At 38.8% G+C, this 25,895-nt stretch overlaps 1 protein-coding gene across 4 annotated transcripts in view; it reads right to left on the reverse strand.

The window, feature by feature from the left end:
* Positions 1 to 6,251: 6,251 nt before the first annotated feature.
* The window catches only part of GCSAML (germinal center associated signaling and motility like), a 58,610-nt gene continuing 38,966 nt past the window's right edge, over positions 6,252 to 25,895 (reverse strand). For 2 of the 4 annotated variants that reach the window (XM_057298623.2, XM_063607842.1), the window contains 3 exons: positions 20,263 to 20,312; positions 17,936 to 17,964; positions 6,252 to 9,801 (listed from right to left, as the gene is read on the reverse strand). In XM_057298623.2, the coding sequence (XP_057154606.2) occupies positions 9,562 to 9,801; positions 17,936 to 17,964; positions 20,263 to 20,312 (319 nt within the window). In that variant the 3' untranslated portion in view covers positions 6,252 to 9,561. The remainder of the gene's footprint in view (positions 9,802 to 17,935; positions 17,965 to 20,262; positions 20,313 to 25,895) is intronic. The other 2 variants (XM_063607813.1, XM_063607796.1) reach the window with 1 other exon arrangement.

The following is a 25,895-nucleotide window of genomic DNA, read 5'->3' on the forward strand; positions in this document are numbered from 1 at the left end:
GTTGAATTCGGTTTGTTAGGTTTTTTTTTTTTCAGGATTTTTGCATCTATGTTCATCAGGGATATTGGTCTGTAGTTTTCTTTTTTTGTTATGTCCTTGCCTGGTTTTACTATAAGGCTGATACTGGCTTCATAGAATGATTTAGGGAGGATTCCTTCTTTCTCTATCTTGTGGAGTAGTGTCAATAGGATTGGTACCAATTCTTTGAATGTGTGATAGAATTCAGCTGTGAATTCGTCTGGTCTTGGACTTTTTTTTTCGACAATTTTTAAATTACCATTTCAATCTTGCTGCTTGTAACTGGTCTCTTCCAAGATTCTATTTCTTCCTGGTTTAATCTGGGAGGTTGTATATTTCCAGGAATTTACCCATCTCCTCTAGGTTTTCTAGTTTATACGAGTAAAGATGCTCATAGTAGCCTTGAAAAGTCTTTTGTATTTCTGTGGTATCAGTTGTAGTATCTCCCATTTCATTTCTAATTGAACTAAATTGGATCTTTTCTCTTCTTTTCTTGGTTAATCTTACTAATGATCTATGGATTTTATTTATCTTTTCAAAGAACCAGATTTTTGTCTCATTTATCTTTTGTATTTTCCTTTTTTTTGTTTCAATTTTATTTAGTTCTGCTCTCATCTTCTATTTTCTTTTATTCTGCTGAGTTTGAGTTTGGATTGTTTTTGTTTCTCCAGTTCTGTGAGGTGTGACTTAGATTATCTATATGTGCTCTCTCAGACTTTTTGATGTAGGCATTTAATGCTCTGAACTTTCCTCTTAGCACCACTTTTGCTCTGTCCCAGAGGTTTTGATAGGTTGTGTCACTATTATCATTCAGTTCAAAGAATTTTTTAAATTTCCGTCTTGACGGCGTTGTTGACCCAAAGATCATTCAGGAGCAGGTTATTTAATTTTTATATATTTGCACGGTTTTGAGAGCTCCTTTTGGAGTTAATGAAGGAGGTCTGCCCCTCCACATCTGTGGGTATTTCTATCAGGTGGAGACAAGAGACTGAGAAAAGAGATAAGACACACAGACAAAATATAGAGAAAGAACAGTGAGCCCAGGGGACCGGCACTCAATGTGCGAGGATCTGCACCGGCACTGGTCTCTGAGTTCCCTCAGTATTTATTGACCACTATTTTTACTATCTTGGTGAGTGGAGTGTGGCAGGGCAACAGGGTGATGGTGGGGAGAAGTTCAGCAGGGAAACATGTGAACAAAGGAATCTGTAACATGAATAAGTTCAAGGAAAGGTACTGTGTCTGGATGTGCACGTAGGCTAGATTTATGTTTCACTTTACATAAATATTTCAGTGTAGCAAAGAGTAACAGAGCAGTATTGCTGCCAGCATATCTCGCCTCCAGCCACAGGGCAGTTTCTCCTATCTCAGAATAGAACAAATGGTCGGCTTTACACCAAGACATTCCATTCCCAGGGATGAGCAAGAGATAGAAACCTTCCTCTTGTCTCAACCACACAGAGGCCTCCCTCTTTCACTACTCCTCCTCAGCACAGACCCTTCACAGGTGTGGGTCTGGGGGATGTAAGGTCTTTCCTTTCCCAAAAGGCCATATCTCAGGCTGTCTCACTGGAGGAAAATCTTGGACAATACCCAGGCTTTTTTGGGCAGAGGTCCCTGTGGCTTTCCACAGTGCATTGTGTCCCTGGTTAATTGAGAATGGAGAATGGCTATGACTTTTACCAGGCATACTGCCTGCAAACATATTGTTAACAAGGCACATCCCGCACAGCCCTAAATCCATTAAACCTTGATTCAAAACAGCACATGTTTCTGTGAGCACAGGGTTGGGGCTAAAGTTACAGATTAACAGCATCTCAAAGCAGAACAATTTTTCTTAGTACAGATCAAAATGGGGTTTCTTATGTCTTGCTTTTCTACATAGACACAGTAACAGTCTGACCTCTCTTTTCCCCACAGTTAAATTCCAGCTTTATTCCACTGTGGTCTAAGAGAATACTTGACATAATTTTGAATTTCTTAAATTTGCTGAGGCTTGTTTCGTGGCCTATCACACTGCATGTCTTGGAGAATGTTCCATGTGCTGATCAATAGAATGCATATTCTGCAGTTGTTGGGTAGAATGTTCTGCAAATTTCTGTTAACTCCATTTGTTGTAGGGTATAGTTTAAGTCCATTGCTTCTTTGTTGACTTTCTATCCTGATGATCTGTCTAGTGCTGTCAGTGGAGTATTAAGGTCCCCCACTATTATTGTGTTGCCGTGTATCTCATTTCTTAGGTCTAGTAATTGTTTTATAAATTTGGGAGTTCCACTGTTAGGGCCATATATATTTAGAATTGTGAAATTTTCCTGTTGGACAAGTCCTTTTATCATTATATAATGTCCTTCTTTTCCTTTTCTTTTCTTTTTTTTTTTTTTTTGACAGAGTCTCACTCTGTTGCCAAGGCTGGAGGGTAATGGCGCAATCTTGGCTCACTGCAACCTCCGCCTCCTGGGTTCAAGTTATTCTTCTGCCTCAGCCTCCCAAGTAGCTGGGATTACAGGTGCCCACCACCACACCCAGCTAATTTTTTTTTATTTTTGGTAGAGACAGGGTTTCATTATGTTGCTTTAAAATTTGTATGATATAAGAATAGCTACTCCTGCTTGCTTTTGGTATACATTTGTGTGAAATATCTTTTTTCCACTCCTTTACCTTAAGTTTATGTGGGTTTTTATGTGTTAGATGAGTCTCCTGAAGACAGCAGAAACTTGGTTGGTGAATTCTTATCCATTCTACCATTCTGTATCTTTTAAGTGGAGCATTTAGGCCATTTACATTCAATGTTAGTATTGAGATATGAGGTACTATTCTATTTGTTGTGCTGTTGCCTGAATACCTTTTTTTTCCATTGTGTTGTTGTTTTATAGATCCTGTGACATTTATGTTTTAAGGATGTTCTATTTTGGTGTATTTTGAGGATTTGTGTCAAGATTTAGATTTCCTTTTAGTAGTTCTTGTAGTGCAAATTCTCTCAGCATCTGTTTGTCTGGGAAAAAATTGCATCTTTCCTTCATTTATGATGCTTAGTTTCACTGGATACAAAATTCTTGGCTGATAATTGCTTTGTTTAAGGTCTTCAACAGTTTGGATGAGGCCCACATATTTTATGAAGGAGATATAATCGGCTTTACTCAAGGTCTACAGATTTAAATCTTAATCACATCTAAAATATTCTTTCACAGCAACATCTAGACTCATGTTTGACCTAGCTGGGTACTATAGCCTAGAAAAGTTGATACATAAAATTAACTCTTAGAGTTCATCCTTGACACTCGTACACAACTCCTCAAACCATACTGAATCTTCAAATAAGGAAACTAACAAGTGCTATTTTCTCTTTGATATCCCATAACTTACATACTGTGATGTAAAAGTAATACATCTTATCTTACATCATAAGAGGATAAGAGAGGAAAGAAATCAAAGATATTTGCTTACTGTGTGTATACATATGCATATATGTATATGTAATACATAAAATAATTATGTAATATACATATAAATGTTTATATATGTCTATACATACATGCATTTATACAAACATATTCACAACAAAACAAAGAAGAAATATAACAATACAGTCCTCATTTCTGTATCTAGTCACATGGTTGTAGCTGCCTTCTTTTATATTCTATGTTCCTTTGCCTTTGCAAGCATCTTGGTTGTAGTTCTTTACCTGGTGGGTCAACCCAGACCTTTATTCCTGAAGGGTCTGGGCCATTAATAGTCCTGTCTGAATTGGGTTGTTGTAGTTTTCCCCTGACTTTAATCACAGAGCATGACAGTACTGTGTGGAGTATTGGAGTAGCAGTCCAATTTGTCCTTTTTAGTCAGTATCAATTACCCCAACCACTATAGTAATTTCCCTTTTTACCTTTTGATCCAGAGGAACAAAGAGCTCAAAGTGGCCAGGTGGCCATCTCAATTTCCAGTTTGACAGAAATGTTGTTTTGTCTCCTGACCTAAGCATTCTTCCCTCTGGAACCAAGACCTCTAGGCAAGCAGAGCTTAAGATCGTGAGGACAAAAATTGTTTATCAGTGGATCACTAAGAGTAATAATGAATGATGCAAATCCCATTTCCATCCTTTGGTTCCTGGACCCATGAATCCTCACTATGTTGGAAACACCATATATTGGACATTGATTCAAAGCCTGTATAGCATTATACAGAACCTGTCTCAATCCTTCAAGGTTTTACCACCAAACTGATACTGCTACTGAGTCTTCCAAAGGCTATTCCACTATTCTTACAAGCCAGCTGCTTCAGGATCATGGGGAACATGGTAAGGCCAGTGAATTCATAATTCATGAGCATGAACTCATTGGCACACTCTGTTTTCTGTGAAGTGAGTTCCTTAATCAGAAGCAAAGCTGTGTAAAATAACATCGTGGTGGATAAGGCACTCTGTGAGTCCACAGACGGTACTTTTGCAGAACCGTGATGTGCAGAGAAGGCAAATTCACATCCAGAGTGTCTATTTCAGTAAGAACTACCTTCCGTGACAGAAGTGTTCCAGTGTAATCCACCTGCCACCTGGTAGCTGTCTGATCGCCCTGGGGAATGCTGCCATATCAGGGGCTCAATGTTTGTCTCTGCTGCTGGCAGATTGGGCAATCAGCAGTGACCGTAGTCAGGTCAGCCTTGAAGAATGGAAATTATGCATAATCTCCATCCCTGCCACCATACCTGTTCAGGAGCCCACTGTGTGATGACGGGGTGGCTGGGGAAAGAGGCTGACTGGTATCCACACACTGTTGACTATTAGTTTCTCTGCTGACGTCACTCTTTGGTGAGCACTCACATAACACAATATCTTCAGGTTTTTAGCCTGTCAAGAGAGGTCCATCCACATAATTCTTCCCCAGACCTCTTTGTCACCAATTGTCCAATCATATTCATTCCAAGTCTCTCACCATCCACCAAACCACTGGCCACAGCCCATGAATTGATTAAAAAAATCACACATTTGGCCATTTCTGTTTCCAGGCAAAGCAAGGAACCAGATGTACTATTTGAAGTTCCACTCTCAGGGAGGATTTCTCTTCACCACTCTTATTCATGGATGTCCCAGAAAGGGCCGTGGTGCTGCAGCTGTTCATTTTTTGGCAGTGCCCGAGTATTGTGCAAAACCGTCTGTGAACCAGGCCCAAGGTTTCTGTAGGGCCTGTTGATTGACCATAGGAAACTCACCATGAGGCCATCAGTGTAAGGCAGTGTAGCATGAGTGGGGACCACGGACATTGGGGTCACTTCTTTATGTAATTTACTAGTGTTTTCAGGACCTGCTTGAGCCTGATCTCATACGTACGCTTCCAATTTTCCGATGAAGTGCTCTGCACATACCCCATTTTATAGCTTAACAGGTCAGACTACATCCCCTTTATGAGGGGCAGCTCAGGTCACGTGGTAACTGGGTGGCCCATGGTTAAGCATTCAATCTTTAATAAGGCCCAGGAGCAAGCCCAATGCAGTTTTCAAAAGAAGCTTCGGTGTCTGAAGAAATGGCAGGGCTTTGCTCCAAAATTCTAAGAGTCTTCGCTGTGACTCACCTAGAGGGCCCTGGCAAAGGGCCTGGCCCTAAACAGAATCCCTGTCTGCCACTGACACCTCAAGAACCATTAGAGCTGCTGGATCCTACGGCCCAAGTAGCAAAACAGCTTGCACAGCAGCCTGGACCTGTTGCAGAGCCTGCTCTTATTCTGAGTCCCCACTCAAAGCTAGCAAGTTGCTTAGTCAATGAGCTAGAGTGACACACCCAAATGAAGAATACGCTGCTGCCAAGATCCAAAGGGGCCACTAGACATTATGCTGCTTTTCTGGGCATAGAGGAAACGAGGTACAACAATTTATTCTTCATTGCAGAAGGAAATCTCAACATGCTTTACACCACTTGACCCTAGAAATTCCACTGAGGTAGAAGACCCCTGATTATTGTCACATGTATTTCTCATCCCTTGGCATGTATCCATTTTATCAATAAATGTGGAAATGCCAGAGATTGTCAGCATACCCCCAGAAGCTAGGAGAGATGCATTGAAAAGATTTTCCCATAGAGAAACCAACTCAAAGGTTTTAGGCTTTTCCCTTAAAAGACCCACTCTGCCAACACCTTGACCTTGGACTTCTCACCTTCAGAATTGTGAGAAAATAAATGTTTATTATTTAAGCCACTCACTCTGTGGTCCTTTGTTATGGTAGCACCAGTAAACTAACACACCTAGATATTCAAATTTATAGCCGCTTTATTCATTTATAGCCACTTTATTCATAATGTCAAAAACTTAAATATCCTACATATCCATCAGTGATTAGATGAACAAATTATAGTATATCTATATGGTGATATGCTGAGACAAGTAAGATGTATAACTACTGATAGAACATTAAACATAGATGAATCTCAAAAATATTATAATGTCTAAAAGAAGCCTTACACACACAAAATAAATATGGAAAGGGTACATTGCTACAAATATCTAGAACAGTTATAATTATACAAAGCAGATCATTGGTTGCCAGGACTGGTGAAACTCAGGGAAAAGGAGCACTGTGGAACTTTCTGGGAGGATGTACATGTTCTGTCTCTTCATAAGGAGGTGACTACATGGGTGAATACATTTGACAAAATTCTTATAACTCTACCCTTACAGTGGTTACATTTTCTTGTATATAATCACACTTGAGTAAAATTGATTAAAAATATAAACAATGTAAAATGTTCAAATATTTATATGCATAAAAGATAAGCTTCACAAAACAATTTACAGGTTAAAAAGCACTTATACAGCAATGATTCTATTGTTCTTCATAACCACATAAGATAGTTACATTTCTTAAACTCTACTTTGCTGAAAAACTAGATCTCGGAAAGATTAAGACATCTGCTGTGGCTTATGGTGAACCACCAGAAGACACTGATGCTCTTGGATTTCAATGTTCCTTCTACAATTCAATACTGTTTATTAACCTGTTGCTTGCCCCTTCTCTCATAATTCCAGATTGTTACTCAAATTAAAATTAATCTTATTACAAATATGGTATTTATATCATAAAATAGCTACAAAGGCAGACGAAAAGTAAAAAATTTTGTCATTTTCCTAAAATTGGGTAATTTCTACAGGACTGACATATTTTGACAGAATGACTTTTCTAGAATTGCAAAATTTCTATTGTTTCCCTTCCGCACATTAAAATCACCACAAGAGGGCACAAGAATTCGTTGAATAGAGAGGCAAAATGTGTATACAACAAATGAGTTATCTGGAGTCCACCTATTGATTAATGCTTGTCAATGACTAAAAGGTCAGTACAGGTTGAAAATCCCTAATCTGAAGATCTGAAATGCTCCAAAATCTGAAACTCTTTTTTTTCTTTGAGACAGGGTCTCACTCTGTTGCCCAAGCTGGAATGTGGTGGCAAGATCCTGGCTCAGTTCAGCCTCAGCCTCCCAGTCTGAAACAATCCTACTACCTCAGCCTCCTGAGTACCTGGGACTACAGGTGTGCACCACCACACCTGGCTAATTTTTTAATTATTTGTAGAAATGAGGTCTCACTGTGTTGTGCAGGCTGGCCTCAAACTCCTGGGCTCAAGAGATCCACCTGTCTTGGCTTCCCAAAGTACTCGGATCACTGGCATGCACTGCATCACCAGCTTAAAATCTGAAACTTTTTGAGCGCTGACTTGAAATAGTGACACTTCTGCTTTCTGATGGTCCAATGTGCACAAACTCTGTTTCAGGCATAAAATTATTTAAAATATTGTATAAAATTACCTTCAGGCTATTCAGATAAGGTGTATATCAAAATAAGTGAATTTTATGATTAGACTTGAATCCCATTTTCCAACTCTCTCATTATGTGTATCGAAATATTCCAAAATCCAAAAATAAATCTGAAATCCAAAACACTTCTGGTCCCAAGCATCTCATCTAAGGGATACTCAACTCGTATACTGTAACTATACAAAAAAATATATAATGAATGCATTGTCAATTAAGGCTTTTGTCTCCAAATTAGGAAGCTGGCATATCATTAAAAAACTTCTTGGGAAAGAAAGCATAATTAGATGGATTATTTTCCAGTTTGCTTGAATTTTAAAACCAGAAACTATACATCCACCTTCAGTAGAGATAACTAGTCACAGGTTAAATTAACTAGCGTGTTCCAAACAAAGTATAAGCACAAGTTTATTTTCAATTTGTACTAATCTTTGAACAGAATCCTTCGATTCTCTGTTGGCTAGAAAATTGAAAAAATTGACAATTACATATGCTTCATTTCATCTTTTTTTATTTTGTGACACTTTCAATTTCTCTTCTCAGAAAAGCCAATGTCAAAAACTATTAATTTTTGAACTATTACTGCAAGTTTATATGCAAAAATATCCAGTACATAGAAAAAGAAAAATTGAAGTAAATGTCAGGTTAGCAAAGGGTCTGGTCACTGGTCTTACACAGTTTATTGAGTAGATTACACCTCAAAGATGAAATAGGTAATTGGATGGGGAGATGTTGGCATTTGAAATTTGGTGAGCAGGCTTGGAATTGAAGATTCTTGGACATATATTTGTGGAGACTTATTGGTAACCAAAACCCAAATTCTGTAAAATATTTAAAGAGGTTGATTCTGAGCCAATATGACTTACCATGGCCTGGGATACACTCTCAGGAGGTCCTGAGAAAGTGTGCCTGAGGTGGTCAGGTCACCGTTTACTTTTATACATTTTAGGGAGACAGGAGTTACAAGCAAAGACATAAATCATTAAATGGAAAGTGCACATTGGTTCAGCTTAAAGAGGCAAGATCTTGAAGCAGGAGAGAGCTTACGGGTCATAGGTAGATTCAAAGTTTGTCTGATTGGCAATTGGTTGAAAGAGTTAAGCTCTGTCTAAAGACTTAAGAAGTCAGTAGAAAAGAATGCTTTAGCTAAAATAAAGGGGTTGTGGAAACCAAGGTCTCTGTTATATAGACAAAGTCTCATAGATGGAATCCCTCAGACAGTGTGTGATCTACACCAGAGTCAGGTTGGAATTGGGACTCTTATTGCCACAATCAGTCTATTTCATCAGTCTTATGACTCATCCTGGTCACTTGTGCCTAAACTCCAAAAGGGAAGGGGTATAACAAGGTGTGTCTCACCTCCCTTCCTATCATGGCCAGAATTCAGTCTTTCAGGTTCATCTGAGGTCTCTTTGGCCTAGAAGAGGGTCCATTCAGTTAGTCAGGGGGATTAGAAATTTATTTTCATTTTACATTATTGTCCTAAGAAAGTTTTTTCATCACCTCCATGTCCTCAAACTTTACAAGCAAAAACACATAGAATATTTTAGGTCATTGTGTCAATTTCTATGATTTCACCTAAGCCACAGAGATGCCACATTTCAGAGTTGCCTAAGGATATATAATAAGATAATATTTCTAAACTTTAGCCAGAAAGGAATGTTTCATGCACTGCTCAGGGTGAACAACTTCGCCAGAGTCTGCTATTCTGCATTGTCTTCATTGCTGGAAGGTGATAAAGCAGCTTGAGGATTTTAGTGTGGAAACACAACTTCATAATCATGCTCATGGGTGCAGGAACAAGGCCTACTAACAGAAGTCCTAAGAAGGGCATATTCTGTCTCTGACCTTTCTCTAAACTGTCTCACTTTCTTTATGAGGGAGTCAATGTTCTCATAGCCATCATCATTGGAGCTCAGGGAGGATCTCTGATGGGGGATGTGATTAATGACAGTGTAGCACACTTCTTCAGAACCACTGCCATTCTCGTTTTCCTGCCAAGCACAAAGAGAAAAGAAATCAAGGATCCAGGGTCATTCATAAATTGAACTCAGTGTACTACCTTCCCTTCTTCTTTATACACCTGATGGTGCTCTTACACTTAAGGTATCCAAAACCCAAGCATTCCTGTACACCAATAATAGACAAGCAGAGAGCCAAATCATGAGTGAACTCCCATTTACAATTGCTACAAAGAGAATAAAATACCTAGGAATGCAACTTACAAGGGAAGTGAAGGACCTCTTCAAGGAGAATTAAAAACCACTGCTCAAGGAAATAAGAGAGGAAACAAACAAATGGAAAAATATTCCATGTTCAAGGATAGGAAAAAGCAATATCATAAAAATGGAAATACTGCCCAAAGTAATTTATAGATTCAATGCTATTTCCATCAAGCTCCCCGACTTTCTTCGCAGAACTAGAAAAAACTACTTTAAATTCCATATGGAACCAAAAAAGAGCCTGTTTAGCCAAGACAATCCTAAGCAAAAAGAACAAAGCTGAATAGGAACAGCTCCAGTCTGCAGCTCCCAGCAAGACCAATAGAGAAGGCGGGTGATTTCTGCATTTCCAACTGAGGTTCCCAGTTCATCTCATTGGGACTGGTTAGACAGTGAGTGTAGCCTACAGAGAGTGAGCAGAAGCAGGGTGGGGCATCACCTCACACAGGAAGTGCAAGGGATTGGGGAACTCCCTCCCCTAGCCAAGGGAAGCCATGAGGGACCATACCTTGAGGGACAGTGCTATCCAGCCCAGATACTACACTTTTCCCACGGTCTTTGCAACCCACAGACCAGGAGATTCCTTTGGGTGCCTACACCACAAGGGCCCTGGGTTTCAAGCACAAAACTGGGTTTCAAGCACAAAACTGAGTGGCCATTTGAGCAGACACCAAGCTAGCTGCAGGAGTTTTTTTATACCTCAGTGGTGCCTGGGACACCAATGAGAAAGAACTGTTTACTTCCCTGGTAAAGGGGCTGAAGCCAGGGAGCCAAGAGGTCTTGCTCGGTGGGTCCCACCACCATGGAGCCCAGCAAGCTAAGATCCTCTGGCTTGAAATTCTTGCTGCCAGCACAGCAGTCTGAAGTCAACCTGGGACATTCGAGCTTGGTGGGGGAAGGGGCATCTGCCATTACTGAGGCTTGAGTAGGCAGTTTTCCCCTCACAGTGTAAACAAAGCCGCAGGGGAATTTGGGCTGGACTGAGCCCACTCCAACACCACAAAGCCACTGTGGCCAGACTGCCTCTCTATATTTCTCCTCTCTGTGCAGGGCATCTCTGAAAGAAAGGCAGCAGCCCCAGTCAGGGACTTACAGAAGGGAAGGCTGTGGGTGCAGCTTCAATGGACTTAAATATTCCTGCCTGCCTGTTGGCTCTGAAGAAAGCAGCAGATCTCCCAGCACAGTGCTCAAGCACTGCTAAGGGAAAGATGGCCTCCTCAAGTGGGTCACTGACCCTCATGCCTCCTGACAAGGAAACACCTCCCAACAGGGATCGACAGACACCTCATACAAGAGAGCTCCAGCTGGCATCTGGCAGGTGCCCTGCTGGGACAAAGCTTCCAGAGGAAGGAGTAGGCAGCAATCTTTGCTGTTCTGCAGTCTCCACTGGTGATACACATGCAAACAGAACCTGGAGTGGACCCCCAGCAAACTCCAGCAGACCTGCAGAATACGGGCCTGGTTGTTAGAAGGAAAACTAACAAACAGAAAGCAATAGCGTCAACATCAACAAAAAGGACAACCACGCAAAAATTCCATACAAAGGTCACCAAGAGCAAAGACCAAAGGTAGATAAATCCACAAAGATGAAGAAAAAGCAGCTCAAAAAGGCTGAAAATTCCAAATACCAGAATGCCTCTTCTCCTCCAAAAGATCACAACTCCTCGCCAGCAAGGGAACAAAACTGGATGGAAAATGAGTATGTCAAATTGACAGAGGTGGGCTTCAGAAGGTGGGTAATAAACTCTTCCGATCTAAAGGAGCATGTTCCAACCCAATGCAAGGAAGCTAAGAACCTTGAAAAAAGGTTACAGGAATTGCTAACTAGAATAACCAGATTAGAGAAAAATATAAATGACCTGATGGAGGTGAAAAACGTAGCACGAAAACTTCGTGAAGCATACACAAGTATCAATAGCCAAATTGATCGGGCAGAAGAAAGGATGTCAGACATAGAAGATCAACTTAATGAAATAAAGCATGAAGACAAGGTTAGAGAAAAAAGAATGAAAAGGAACAAACAAAGCCTCCAAGAAATATGGGACTATGTGAACAAAGATCAAACCTACATTTGATTGGTGTACCTGAAAGTGACGGGGAGAATGGAATCAAGTTGGAAAACACACTTCAGGATATTATCCAGGAGAATTTCCCCAACCTGGCAAGACAGGCCAACATTGTAATTCAGAAAGTACAGAGAACATCACAAAGATACTCCTGAGAAGAGCAACCCCAAGACACATAATCATCAGATTCACCGAGGTTGAAATGAAGGAAAAAATGTTAAGGACAACCAGAAAGAAAGGTTGGGTTACCCACAAAGGGAAGCCCATCAGACTAATGGCGGATCTCTCTGCAGAAACCCTACAAGCCAGAAGAGAGTGGGGGCCAATATTCAACATTCTTAAAGACAAGAATTTTCAACCCAGAATTTCATATCTAGCTAAACTAAGCTTCATAAGTGAAGGAGAAATAAAATCCTTTACAGAGAAGGAAATACTGAGGGATTTTGTCACCATGAGGCCTGCCTTACAAGAACTCCTGAAGGAAGCACTAAATATACAAAGGAAAAACCAGTACCACCCACTGCAAAAACAAACCAAAATGTAAAGTCCATTGACACTATGAAGAAACTGCTCAACTAATGAGCAAAATTACCAGCTAGCATCATAAGGACAGGATCAGATTCACACATAACAATATTAAACTTAAATGTAAATGGGCTAAATGGCCCAATTAAAAGACACAGACTGGCAAATTGGATAAAGATTCAAGATCCATCAGTGTGCTGTATTCAGGAGACCCATCTCACATGCACAGACACACATACACTCAAAATAAAGGGATGGAGGAAGATTTACCAAGCAAATGGAAAGCAAAAAAGAGCAGGTGTTGCAATCTGATAAAACAGACTTTAAACTGACAAAGATCAAAAGAGACAAAGAAGGCCATTACATAATGGTAAAGGGATTAATGCAACAAGAAGAGCTAACTATCCTAAATATATATGCACTGAATACAGGAGCACCCAGATTCATAAAGCAAGTCTTTAGAGACCTAAAAAGAGACTCAGACTCCAACACAACAATAGTGGGAGACTTTAACACCCCACTGTCAATATTAGACAGATCAACGAGACAGAAGATTAACAAGGATATTCAGGACTTGAACTCAGCTCTGGACCAAGTGGACCACATAAACATCTACAGATCTCTCCACCCCAAATCAACAAAATATATATTCTTCTCAGCATGAAATAGCACTTATCCTAAAATCAACCACATATTTGGAAGTAAAACACTCCTCAGGAAATGCAAAAGAACAGAAAACATAACAAAAAGTCTCTCAGACCACAGTGCAAATCAAATTAGAACTCAGGATTAAGAAACTCACTCAAAACCACAAAACTACATGGAAACTGAACAACCTGCTCCTGAATGACTACTGGGTAAATAATAAAATGAAGGCAGAAATAAAGATGTTCTTTGAAACCAGTGAGAACAAAGACACAACAAACCAGAATCTCTGGGACACAGCTAAAGCAGTGTTTAGAGGGAATTTTATAGCACTAAATGCAAACAGAAGAAAGCGGGAAAGATCTAAAATCAATACCCTAACATCACAATTAAAAAAACTAGAGAAGCAACAGCAAACAAATTCAAAAGCTAGCAGAAGACAAGAAATAACTAAGATCAGAGCAGAACTGAAGGAGATAGAGACATGAAAAACCCTTCAAAAAATCTATGAATCCAGGAGCTGGTTTTTTTGAAAAGATTAACAAAACAGATAGACCACTAGCCAGACTAATAATGAAGAAAGACAGAAGAATCAAATAGACACACTAAAAAATAATAGAGGGGAGATTACCACTGATCCCACAGAAATACAAACTACCATCAGAGAATACTATAAACACTTCTACACAAATAAACTAGAAAATCTAGAAGAAATGGATAAATTCCTGGACACACACACCTTCCAAAACTAAACCAGGAAGAAGTTGAATCCCTGAATGGACCAATAACAAGTTCTGAAATTGAAGCAGTAATTAATTAGCCTACCAACCAAAAAAAGCCCATGACTAGATGGATTCACAGCTGAATTCTACCAGAGATACAAAGAGGAGCTGGTACCATTCCTTCTCAAACTATTCCAAACAACAGAAGAATAGGGACTCCTCCCTAACTCATTTTATGAGGCCAGCATCATCCTGATATGAAAACTTGCCAGAGACAAAACAAAAATAGAAAATTTCAGGCCAATATCCCTGATGAACATCAATGCGAACATCCTCAATAAAACACTGGAAAACCAAATCCAGCAGCGCATTAAAAAGCGTATCCACCACGATCAAGTTGGCTCCTTCCCTGGGATGCAAGACTGGTTCAACATACACAAATCAATAAACATAATCCATTACATAGAAAGAACCATGACAAAAACCACATGAATATCTCAATAGATGCAGAAAAGGCCTTCAATAAAATTTAACACCCCTTCATGCTAAGAACACTCAATAAACTAGGTACTGATCAAACCTATCTCAAAATAATAAGAGCTATTTATGGCAAACCTACAGTCAACATCATACTGAATGGGCAAAAGTTGGAAGCATTCCCTTTGAAAACCAGCACAAGAAAAGTATGCCCTCTCTCTCCACTCCTATTCAACATAGTATTGGGAGTTCTGACCAGGGCAATCAGGCAAGAGAAAGAAATAAAGGATATTCAAATAGGAAGAGAAAAAGTCACATTGTCTCTGTTTGCAGATGACATGATTGCATATTTAGAAAATCCCATCGTCTCAGCCCAAAAACTCCTTAACCTAATAAGCAACTTCGGCAAAGTCTCAGGATACAAAATCAATGTGCAAAATTCACAAGCATTCCTCTACACCAATAACAAACAGAGAGCCAAATCATGAGTGGACTCCCATTCACAATTGCTACAAAGAGAATAAAATACCTAGGAATACAACTTACAAGGGACGTAAAGGACCTCTTCAAGGAGAACTAAAAACCACTGCTCAAGGAAATAAAAGAGGACACAAACAAATGGAAAAACACTCCATGCTCATGGATAGGAAGATTCAATATTGTGAAAATGGCCATACTGCCCAAAGTAATTTATAGATTCAATGCTATTCCCATCAAGCTACCATTGACTTTCTTCACATAATTAGAAAAAAAGCTTCTTTAAATTTCATATGGAACCAAAAAAGTGCCCATATAGCCAAGACAATCCTAAGCAAAAAGAACAAAGCTGGAGGCATCACACTACCTGACTTCAAACTATACTACAAGGCTACGGTAAGCAAAACAGCATGGTACTGCTACCAAAACAGATATATAGACCAATGGAACAGAACAGAGGCCTCAGAAATGACACCACACAGCTACAACCATCTGATCTTTGACAAACCTGAGAAAAGCAAGCAATGGGGAAATGATTCACTGTTTAATAAATGGTGTTAGGAAAACTGGCTAGCCATATGCAGAAAACTGAAACTGGACCCCTTCCTTACACCTTATACAAAAATTAACTCAAGTTGGATTAAAGATTTAAATGTAGGACCTAAAACCATAAAAACCCTAGAAGAAAACTTGGGCAATACCATTCAGGACATAGGCATGGGCAAAGACTTCTTGACTAAAATACCAAAAGCAATTGCAACAGAAGCCAAAATTGACAGATGGGATCAAATTAAACTAAAGGGCTTCTGCGTGGCAAAAGAAACTATCATCAGAGTGAACAGGCAATCTACAGAATGGGAGAAAAATTTTGCAATCTATCCATCTGACAAAGAGCTAATATCCAGAATCTACAAAGAACTTAAACAAATTTACAAGAAAAAAACAACCCCATCAAAAAGTGGGTGAAGGATATGAACAGACACTTCTCAAAAGAAGACATTTATGCAGCCAAAAAACATATGAAAAAAAAGCTAATCATCACCAGTCATTAGAGAAATGAAAATCAAAACCACAATGAGATACCATCTCATGCCAGTTAGAATGGTGATCATTAAAAATCAGGAAACAACAGATGCTGGAGAGGATGTGGAGAAATAGGAACGCTTTTACACTGTTGGTGGGAGTGTAAACTAGTTCAACCATTGCGGAAGACATGTGGCGATTCCTCAAGGATCTAGAACTAGAAATACCACTTGACCCAGCAATCCCATTACTGGGTATATACCCAAAGGATTATAAATCGTTCTACTATAAAGACACATGCACTTGTATTTTTATTGCAGCACTATTCACAATAGCAAAGACTTGGAACCAACTCAACTGCCCATCAATGTTAGACTGGATAAAGAAAATGTGCCACAAATACATCATGGAATACTATGCAGCCATAAAAAAGAATAAGTTTATGGTCTTTGCAGGGACATGGATGAAGCTGGAAACCATCATTCTCAGCAAACTAACACAGGAACAGAAAACCACACACTGCATGTTCCCACTCATAAGTGGAAGTTGAACAATAAGAACATATGGGCACAGGGAGGGGAACATCACACACCCGGGCCTGTTGGGGTGTGGGGGGCAAGGGGAGGGAGAGCATTAGAACAAATACCTAATGCATGGGGGGTTTAAAACCTAGATGAAGGGCTGATAGGTGCAGCAAAGCACCGTGGCACATGTATTCCTATGTAACAGACCTCCCTGTTCAGCACATGTATCCCAAAACTTAAAGTAAAAATAAATAAATAAATAATAAAATATATATAATGTAAGAAATGTTTCTAGAAAAAAAAAAGCCCTTGCTCCAAGCCCTGGTGTCATTATAGCAGCATAAACTGCACTCCAAGCTTCTACTAATTGTGCTTCAATTTTACTTGAATAATAAAAGAGGAAAGAAGGATGCTATTATGCCTCTAACTATCCAGGGAAAAGCACTTCTATACTTTCGTTCACACACACTGAGATGCAATGTATGCAACAATCAGACCTCAGTGAGTAATGAATAAGTAATTATTCATTATAATTTTTATAAGATAAAATACTAAGAAAAAAATTGAGTTTATGCACATTTTCAATTGCATAGACAGTGAAGGAGAGAAAAAATAAAAACATTAATATATACTAATTAAATCAACAAAATTTTTATGATATAGTATCAAAAGGAATAAACTTTTTTCCATATGTTATAGTTTCCACCATACTTGTCAATGCAAATGCTAATTCCTGGATATAAGGATTGAAAGGGAATGTGGAAAGCTAAAAATAATTAATGTTTTATGGTGGTCAGTTTTTAAGTATAAATTTACTTAATTTCATCTGTTTTTGTTATAATAGCTTTGAAAATTAAAATAATAGGCTGGACACAGTGACTAATGCCTGTTACCCCTGCACTTTGGGAGGCTGAGGCCAGTGGATTCACTTGAGGCCAGGAGTTCGAGACTAGCCTGGCCAACATAGTGAAACCCTGTCTCTACTAAAAATAAAAAATTAGCCAGGTGTGGTGGTGCACACCTGTAAAGCCAGCTACCTGGGAGGCTGAGGCACCAGAATCACTTGAACCCAGGAGGTGGAGGTTGCAGTGAGCCGAGATTGTGCCACTGCACCCCAGCCTGGATAACAGAGTGTGACTCTGTCTCAAAAAATAAATAAATAAATAAAATTAGACTTCAGCAGAATTGAGGCCAAAACGGTAAGAACTTGCTACTTATCTAGATCAGTTGAAATACTTTTTGGTTTTTTATTTCCTTTCATTTCTGCATTACAATTGCCATATAAATTATTTAAAATATGAATGATTTCTAAAAGTACATTTAGAAATTACAAATAAAGGAAGACAGATGCTACTCTTGAATAAATCATCTGTATTTTGGCATTTATCAGACAAACATAATAAAAGTTTGTGTTTTTCTTTTGTCTTGCTTTTTGTTTTCTACTTACCTGATTAGAAGTGGATGAAACTTCTTGGCCTGGAGAATTAAAAAAAAGAAAAAGAAAGAAAGGAAAGCACTGTGAGACTTTTGCCCCATCACAGATTGAAGGAAAAGGTGAAAAAAACAGAATGTAGAAGTCATAAAACTGCAGAGGCCTATTATCTAAACATCTGACATGACATTGCCCCATCTTATAACTGAAGTTCTCAAGACTGAGTGACAAAATCAAGAAAGAACATGTGTTCTGAGATAGCATCAATAGTATGTTCTTTCTGTAAATAAAGCACATTAATGTACTGAATAAAATGGATTTCAAAATTTGGTAATAAAATGTTCATAAATGTGCTATGTCAATGCAATATGATAAGCATAAAGAAAGAATGATTATAGCTGCAAATTTAAGATATAAATTTTATGTAAATATCACAGGAAAATCATACAATTCTTTAAAATGAACACTTGCTAAAGAGATAGGTACAGAAATAACACGAGTAACTATTTCAAGTTACACACAAATATGCAGATTCATGTTGATTCCATCTGTGAATGCTGAAGCAATTTACATATGTGTGAATCTGAAATCGACTACCAATTTTTTTTTTTTTTTTTTTTAGACAGAGTCTCGCTCTGTCGCCCAGACAGGAGTGCAATGGCGCTATCTCGGCTCACTGCAACCTCCGCCTCCTGGGTTCAAGTGATTCTTCTGCCTCAGCCTCCCAAGTAGCTGGGACTACAGGCACATGCCACCATGCCCAGCTAATTTTTGCATTTTTAGTAGAGACGGGGTTTCACCGTGTTAGCCAGGATGGTCTCAATCTCCTGACCTCGTGATCTGCCCACCTCGGCCTCCCAAAGTGCTGGGATTACAGGCATGAGCCACTGGGCCCAGCCGTCTGTTCACTCTTGTTAGTTATTTTTGCTGTGCAGAAATACTTTAGTTTAATTAGATCTCATTTGTCCATTTCTGCTTTTCTTACTATTGCTTTTGATGTCTAGATCATGAAATATTTGCTCATTCCTATGTTCTGAATGGTATTGCCTAGGTTGTTTTACAGGGTTTTTATAATTTTGGGTTTTACGTTTGGGTCTTTAATCCATCTTGAGTTAATTTTTGTATATGGCGTAAGGAAGGGGTCCAGTTTCTATCCTCTCCATATGGCTAGCCAGTTAACCCAGCACCACGGATTGAATAGGAAATCCATCCCCATTGCTTGTTAGTTAGCAACGTAGTATTCTTCATTTGAAATTTGCTAAGGGAATAGATCTCAAGTGCCCTTATGTCCCCACATTCATACAAGATGGTAGCTATGTATAGTGATGGATATATTAATTTGATGTAGTAATCATCACACAATGTATACATATTATCAAATCATCACATTGCACACCTTGAATATAGGCCATTTTTATTTGTCAGTTATACCTCAATAAAGTTGGGGTAAAAATAAACAGAGAGTTTCCTTTAGGTATACTTGTCCACAGGGGCTGAGCCCTGTTATTCATAACTGTCGATTTTGAGTAATTACATGATTACTATACCTAGATACTATGGCAAACAGAGCAAATTCTTTTTTTTTTTTTTTTTTTAAGACAGGCTCTTGCTACATTGCTCAGGCTGGACTCTAATTTCTGGCCTCAAGGAATCCTTCTACTTCAGCCTCCCAAGTAGCTGGGACTGCAGGAATGCACCACCAGCTTCTTTCAACTTCTTGAGAACAAAATAATACACTTTTTAGGGGCCGGGCATGGTGGCTCATGACTGTAATCCCAGCACTTTGGGAGGCCGAGGCAGGTGGATCACGAGGTCAGGAGTTTGAAACCAGCCTGGCCAACATGGTGAAACCCTGTCTCTACTAAAAATACAAAGATTAGCCGGGTGTGGTGGTGTCTCCCTGTAATCCCTGCTACTCAGGAGGCTGAGGCAGGAAAATCGCTTGAACCCGGAAGGCGGGGGGTTACAGTGAGCCGAGATTGTGACACTGCACTCCAGCCTGGGCGATAGGGTGGGACTCCATCTCAAAAAAAAAAAAAAAAACAACTTTTTATCGCCTGCTAATATTCAAAGGCCCTATTTTAGAACACCAATATACAAATTAAAAGCAGTAGAATTTTGGTTAACTTCTTTCCACAGAAGTTTCTTAAATGTCACTCAAAAAATAATATACAAATATTACTTTAATACCAAGAATGATGTGATCAGTTTTATGAAAGAGTAAGAACTCCAAGCAGCCTCTTCTCCAATCTGTTATTACAATAGGCTCAAGAGTGTCTGCTAATTGGATGCTTAAATTTGCACTTCCCTACTATGAAAAATATTATACAGCCATGACTTACTTTTCTTATCTTGATCTTGAAGTTTTCTTTCAAATGTAGTCATTTCCTGCCTACAAGGAAAGAGATAGTAACATGAGATACTCCAGGTTCTCCAAAGCTGAAAATGCCTTTCAAAGCATTTGGTTGCCCTTAACCTAAGGCCATTGTTAGATTTTCCATGCAAATATTAAATACAATTAAAAGGCTGCTTACTCCAGCCTTTTTTGAAAAACCACAAAAATCTAGACAATGAAAAGTGGAAAACAAAGCTCCATATAGCATGAAGCTAAGAGAATTATTAGCTTATCAGACTACATATATTATTATACGCATGGAAAACATACGTATAATATAATGAAATTTAGGACAATTCAAGAGAGAAAATGGAAAGTTTTGAAATTTATTTTTCTGCTATTCTTGATGAGGGTGTATAAATCCTTAAAGGCAAATGAGAGGGTCTTACAAATTCTAACTAAAACCTTACAGTAATAGACATTAACAAGTGTGGTGGCCAGGTGGGATGGCTTATGCCTGTGATCCCAGCACTTTGGGAGGTCAAGGCGGGCAGATCACGAGGTTAGGAGATCGAGACCTTCCTGGCCAACACGGTGAGACCCCGTCTCTACTAAAATACAAAAAAAAAAAAATGAGCTGGGTACGGTGGCATGCACTTGTAGTCCCAACTACTCGGGAGGCTGAGGCAGGGGAATTGCTTGAACCCAGGAGTCAGAGGGTGCAGCGAGCCGAGATCATTTCACTGCACTCCAGCCTGGTGACAGAGCGAGACTCCATCTCAAAAATAAAAATAAAAATAAATTTAAAAAAAAATAAGTGTGGGCCAGTGATGAAAGAAATAGAGATTATTTTTAAAGGGACACAATTTACACAATAAAGAGGATTCAAAGGCGGTAGGGAGGGGATGGGGTTGCCAGCATATCACCTTTTACTTCTCTGTCAGTCAGACTCCTGAATTTAAGGGGAAATATGAAAGAAGGATATAACTTGTAATCAGCTGCCTGCCTCAAGGACAGCTAGGTACACAGTAGAGAGATGTGCCTGGGCTGAGGGAAAAACATTTTGTGAGGAAGTGTTCTAAAACGACATGCCACAGTCACTGCCTGGATTTTGCAACAGAGCAGAGACCCCTCTTGGAAGTCTGTCTGGCACTGCCAAGCAAGGAATAAAGGAAAGTCGTGAGTTTCTTCGAGGGAAATTCCAGGCACCCAGCCAGCCCTGAGCAGTAAATAAGGAGCCTGGGAAGCAGGAGGAAACCTGGACCTCCACCACATGCATCCTCTGGCACACGGACCTCAGGCACGGGGGCGCTGAGGACTGAACTCCCACCGCCATGCTTTGTCTAAATTTCTTCCTGAGGAGCCTGAGAAAGTCATGCCCAGGAGCCAGACCTTAGCGTTCCTTTCTCATGGCTCCATATTTTTAGACAAAGCTTTGCTTCCTTAAACAATTGCAAATCAAAGAATCTTTCATTCCACCTATGACCCGTAAGGCACCCTTCCCACTCAGCTTCAAGGTATCTCAGCTTTTTAGGCCAAACAAACTATAATCTCCATGTATTTATTTACAATTTTGCCTGTAAGTTCTGCTTTCCTGAAATTTACCCCTGCCTTTAAAAACCCTTGATTGTAAGCCATTGAAGAGGACAGGTCTTAAGCCTGAGGGATCCATTCTCCTTGCTTGGTGACCTGCAAATAGATGCCTCCTTGGTCCTGCTGCAACCCTCCGTGTGGATGTTTTTGGCTTTGCAGCGCCCGGTGAGCTGCCCTCAGTTTGGTTCAGTCACAGCCATAGCTTGTCTCTCTTCTGCACCCTCCTTAAACACACATGCATACACACAATTTTATCTCACAAATGATCTACTTTCATTCAGAGTACTAAGCACAAAGTTACAAAGATGAAATGCGTAACAAAAGCAAAACAAAAAAAGCAGAAACAATATTTTAGAAGCAGAAAAATAACATGTTTATTATTGTTAATAGTTATTAACAATAATAAATGGAGAAGGAAAATGGACTGGCCTAAACCAGGAAAACAATTATAGAGAATAACATTTTTATATTAAATTAAAGCAACATTAATGAGAGAGGAAAGAATCAAGAGAAGTTAGCTAATGGGTACAAAAATATAGTTAGCTAGAACAAATAACTCCTAGTATTTTATAGCACAGTGAGGAAAATTATAGTTAATAATAATTTATTGTATATTTCAAAATAGCTGGAAGAAAAGAATTGTAATGTTCCCAAGACAAATAAAATATTGGTGTTTGAGTAGATGGATATCACAAGTACTCTGATTTAATCATTACACATTGTATACATTTATCAAAACATCACATGTACCAAATATGTACAAGTATGCTCTATCAGTTTTAAAAGTAGGCCAGGTGTGGTGGCTCATGCCTGTAATCACAGCACTTTGGGAGGCAAAGGCAGATGGATCACTTGAGCCCAGAAGTTTGAGACCAGACTGGACAACATGGCAAAACCCTGTCTGTACAAAAAAGTTGTATATTAGCCAGGCATGATGGTGTGCACCTGTAGTCTCAGCTACTTGGGAGGCTGAGGTGGGAGAATTGCTGGAACCCAGGAGGCGGAGGTTGCAGTGAGCCGAGATCACGCCATTGTACTCCAGCCCCAGTGACAACAGTGAGACTTGGTCTCAAAAAAATAAAAATAAAAATAAAAATAATCTAAACAAATGAAACAAAAGTATAATGAGAGAAAAGTCATAAAATAAATACTTAAATCTGAAAACCGACTTCACAGGGGAAAAAACAAATGGCATGGAACACTGAGACATGGTGACTATAGTCAGTGACAACGTGTGCTTGAAATTCGCTAAAAGAGTGGATCTCAAGCATTCTCATCACACACAAAAATAATGGTAACTGTCTGAGATAATAAATATATTAAGTTGTTAATGTACTTATAGTGGTAATCACTTCACCGTATATACATATCAAAACATCATATTGTGTACCTTCAATATGTACAATTTTTGTTTTTCATTCATAGCTCAAGAAAGGTGAGAAAAAAATTTAAAATAAAGACATATGTATAAAAGAAAATAATACATGTTTGGGGGTGGGGGTAGGGAACAAATAATGAGTTTTCAAACTTTCATGGGGAAAATGTATGTAAAACCAAGTCATCAGGAAGGCGGCTTAAGGTGGCCCAGCTCCACAGCTGCAGAGTGGAATTACGTTCACTAAGTTGTGAGGAGAAAGATACGATCCAAGAACTGTATTACTCTCCAAGGAAAGAATATGTGTTCTCAAATGTCTTAGTACTGAGATAATCTAAAACCTACGAGGTCTTTAGGAAAGAAATAAAGCAAACATTACTGCACAACCACATTTGGACTTTGTAAAATGTGAAGTTATGTAACAAAGCAGCTGGTGAATGAGGAATTCAGCCACTCAGTTATCTGTCGTTCTGAGGCTCCAGCCACAAAATCCAAACCTATCTAAGTCTGGGCTGTGGATTATCAGCACCTACTGCTTGTCCACTCTCTCTTAAATACAGTGGAACAATTCTGCATGCTGTGGCCGCTGGAAACGTCCAGACAGTGGCAGGAATTCCTGGATTTCTAAGAATCCTCTTAGATTTTCTTGACATCTCTCATGAACTAAATTATGTCCCCTTAAAATCCACATGTTGAAGTCCTAATCCCCAGAACCTCAGAATGGGACTGTATTTGGAGATAGAATCTTAACACGGGTAATTAAATTAAAACAAGGTCATAAGATTGGGCCTTATTTCAGTATGACTGGTGTCTTTATAAGAACAGAACATTTGAACACAGTCGTAACACAGAGGGAAGACAATACGAAGACTCAGGGAAAAGACAGTCATCTACAAGCCAAAGACAGACTTCACAAAACAGCCCACCTCTGCCAACATGTTGATCTCAGACTTCCAGTCTCCGTAATTGTGAGAAAGAAAATTTTGGTTCTTTAAGCCACCCAGTCTATGGTACTTCGCTATAAGAGCCTTAGTAAATGAATATAGATTGATATATGGGAACTAGACTAGGCAATACTAATGAAACAGGACCCCCCTCTATCCTCCCTATCCGAGAGGAAGCTGCCTGCAATGTCCCCGGGTGTCCTTGATCTCCCGTCACAGGGACCTTCTCACACTGCGGAAGATGAAGATTTTAGCAAGGCCGTCATTTCAGAAAAAAAGCTGGACAGGAGATGGCATGATAAAGATTAAAACCGACAAACACCTAATACTGTCATGAATTACTACACACCAAACTATTTAGAATCCATATGAAAGAAAGAAAAAGAAAACATGAAAGGTAACTCAAATAAACCAGTAGATTAATTTCTCTCAGCTAATAACAAGCAGGAAAAATAATGACAGTGAATATCTGAAATACACAATAATGTTTCTCTAGCAGACAAATTTCAAAATTATGATCTCTGAACAAAAGATTACATAATATATTTTCAAAATCTAGGCACATAATGATGTGCACAGATACCAGCTAGTATGTATTGAGTGTTGGTGCCAGACAGCCATCGTGCTGATGAAATAGGCAGTGATTTCTTTTTCCATAAACACAAGCTAAAATTGTAGTATTTTAAGGCTATTTTGCATGTGAAGAACCCAAAATTTAGAGAATGTAAGTAACTTGTCTCAAAGTTAACATACAGGACAAAGAAGACTTTAATAAAATCTATAAAGCAGAAATAACACAGACCACACAGATACTGGTAACAATGAAATAAAATTTAAATTATATTCAAGACTATAAAACAATATTTGAAATTTAAAAACCCATCAGGTCAAAGAATAAATTAAAAGTTGCAAAATATTAGACAATAATAGTATTTCCTTCAATTACACATAGGATACAGGTAAAATATTATTTAGAGGGAAAGTTTGTATTCATATATGCTTCCATTCCTAAACAAGAAAAGTTGAGAACAAAATTATTAAGTTTTGAATTCAAAACAATTAGAATAGCAACTATTTAAAAAACTAAGGAAAGCAAAAATAAGAATGCAATAAAGATAAAAGCAATGATACTATGACATCCTGGAAAAAATGCAAAACAGAAATCAGATCAGTGGTTGCCAGGGGTTGAAGGGAAAGGGAGGGGTGGTGGAAATATTCTGTATCTTGATTGTGGTGATTACATGACTGTGTATGTTTTCCCTAAACTTATCAAACTGTATATATGAGAAGGGTGAATTTTACTGTACTATACCTCTATAAGCCTACATTTTAAAAGTTAAGTGACTTGAAAGAGCTCATACTGTCCTTTCTGTAAATATGTTTAAATGAATAATATTCTGCTAAGAATCCAATAATCAAAATTGACTCAGGAAGATGTAGAAAATCCAACTTTATTCAATAGACATCATCCTGTGAAATTAGCCAAAAAGGAAACTGACTTCTTAGCCCACATGAAACCCATATTTGACTGCAATTGACTAGAATGGTAAAATGGTTCAGATCTTCCTCACCATGCTGACTAGTGAAAATTCCATGAGTCGTGCTCCTAAAATTTCCTTGCATGAGAAAACCCTAATGACATTTAATTTATCTACATTTAGTTATTGTCTGATTGTAATAAAGACTTGCTGGTATTTGAAAATGTTAACACTTCAGTTCCTTTAACAG

This window comes from Pan paniscus, chromosome 1 (genome assembly GCF_029289425.2).
Source record: "Pan paniscus chromosome 1, NHGRI_mPanPan1-v2.0_pri, whole genome shotgun sequence".
In the NCBI taxonomy this organism is placed as follows: domain Eukaryota; kingdom Metazoa; phylum Chordata; class Mammalia; order Primates; family Hominidae; genus Pan; species Pan paniscus.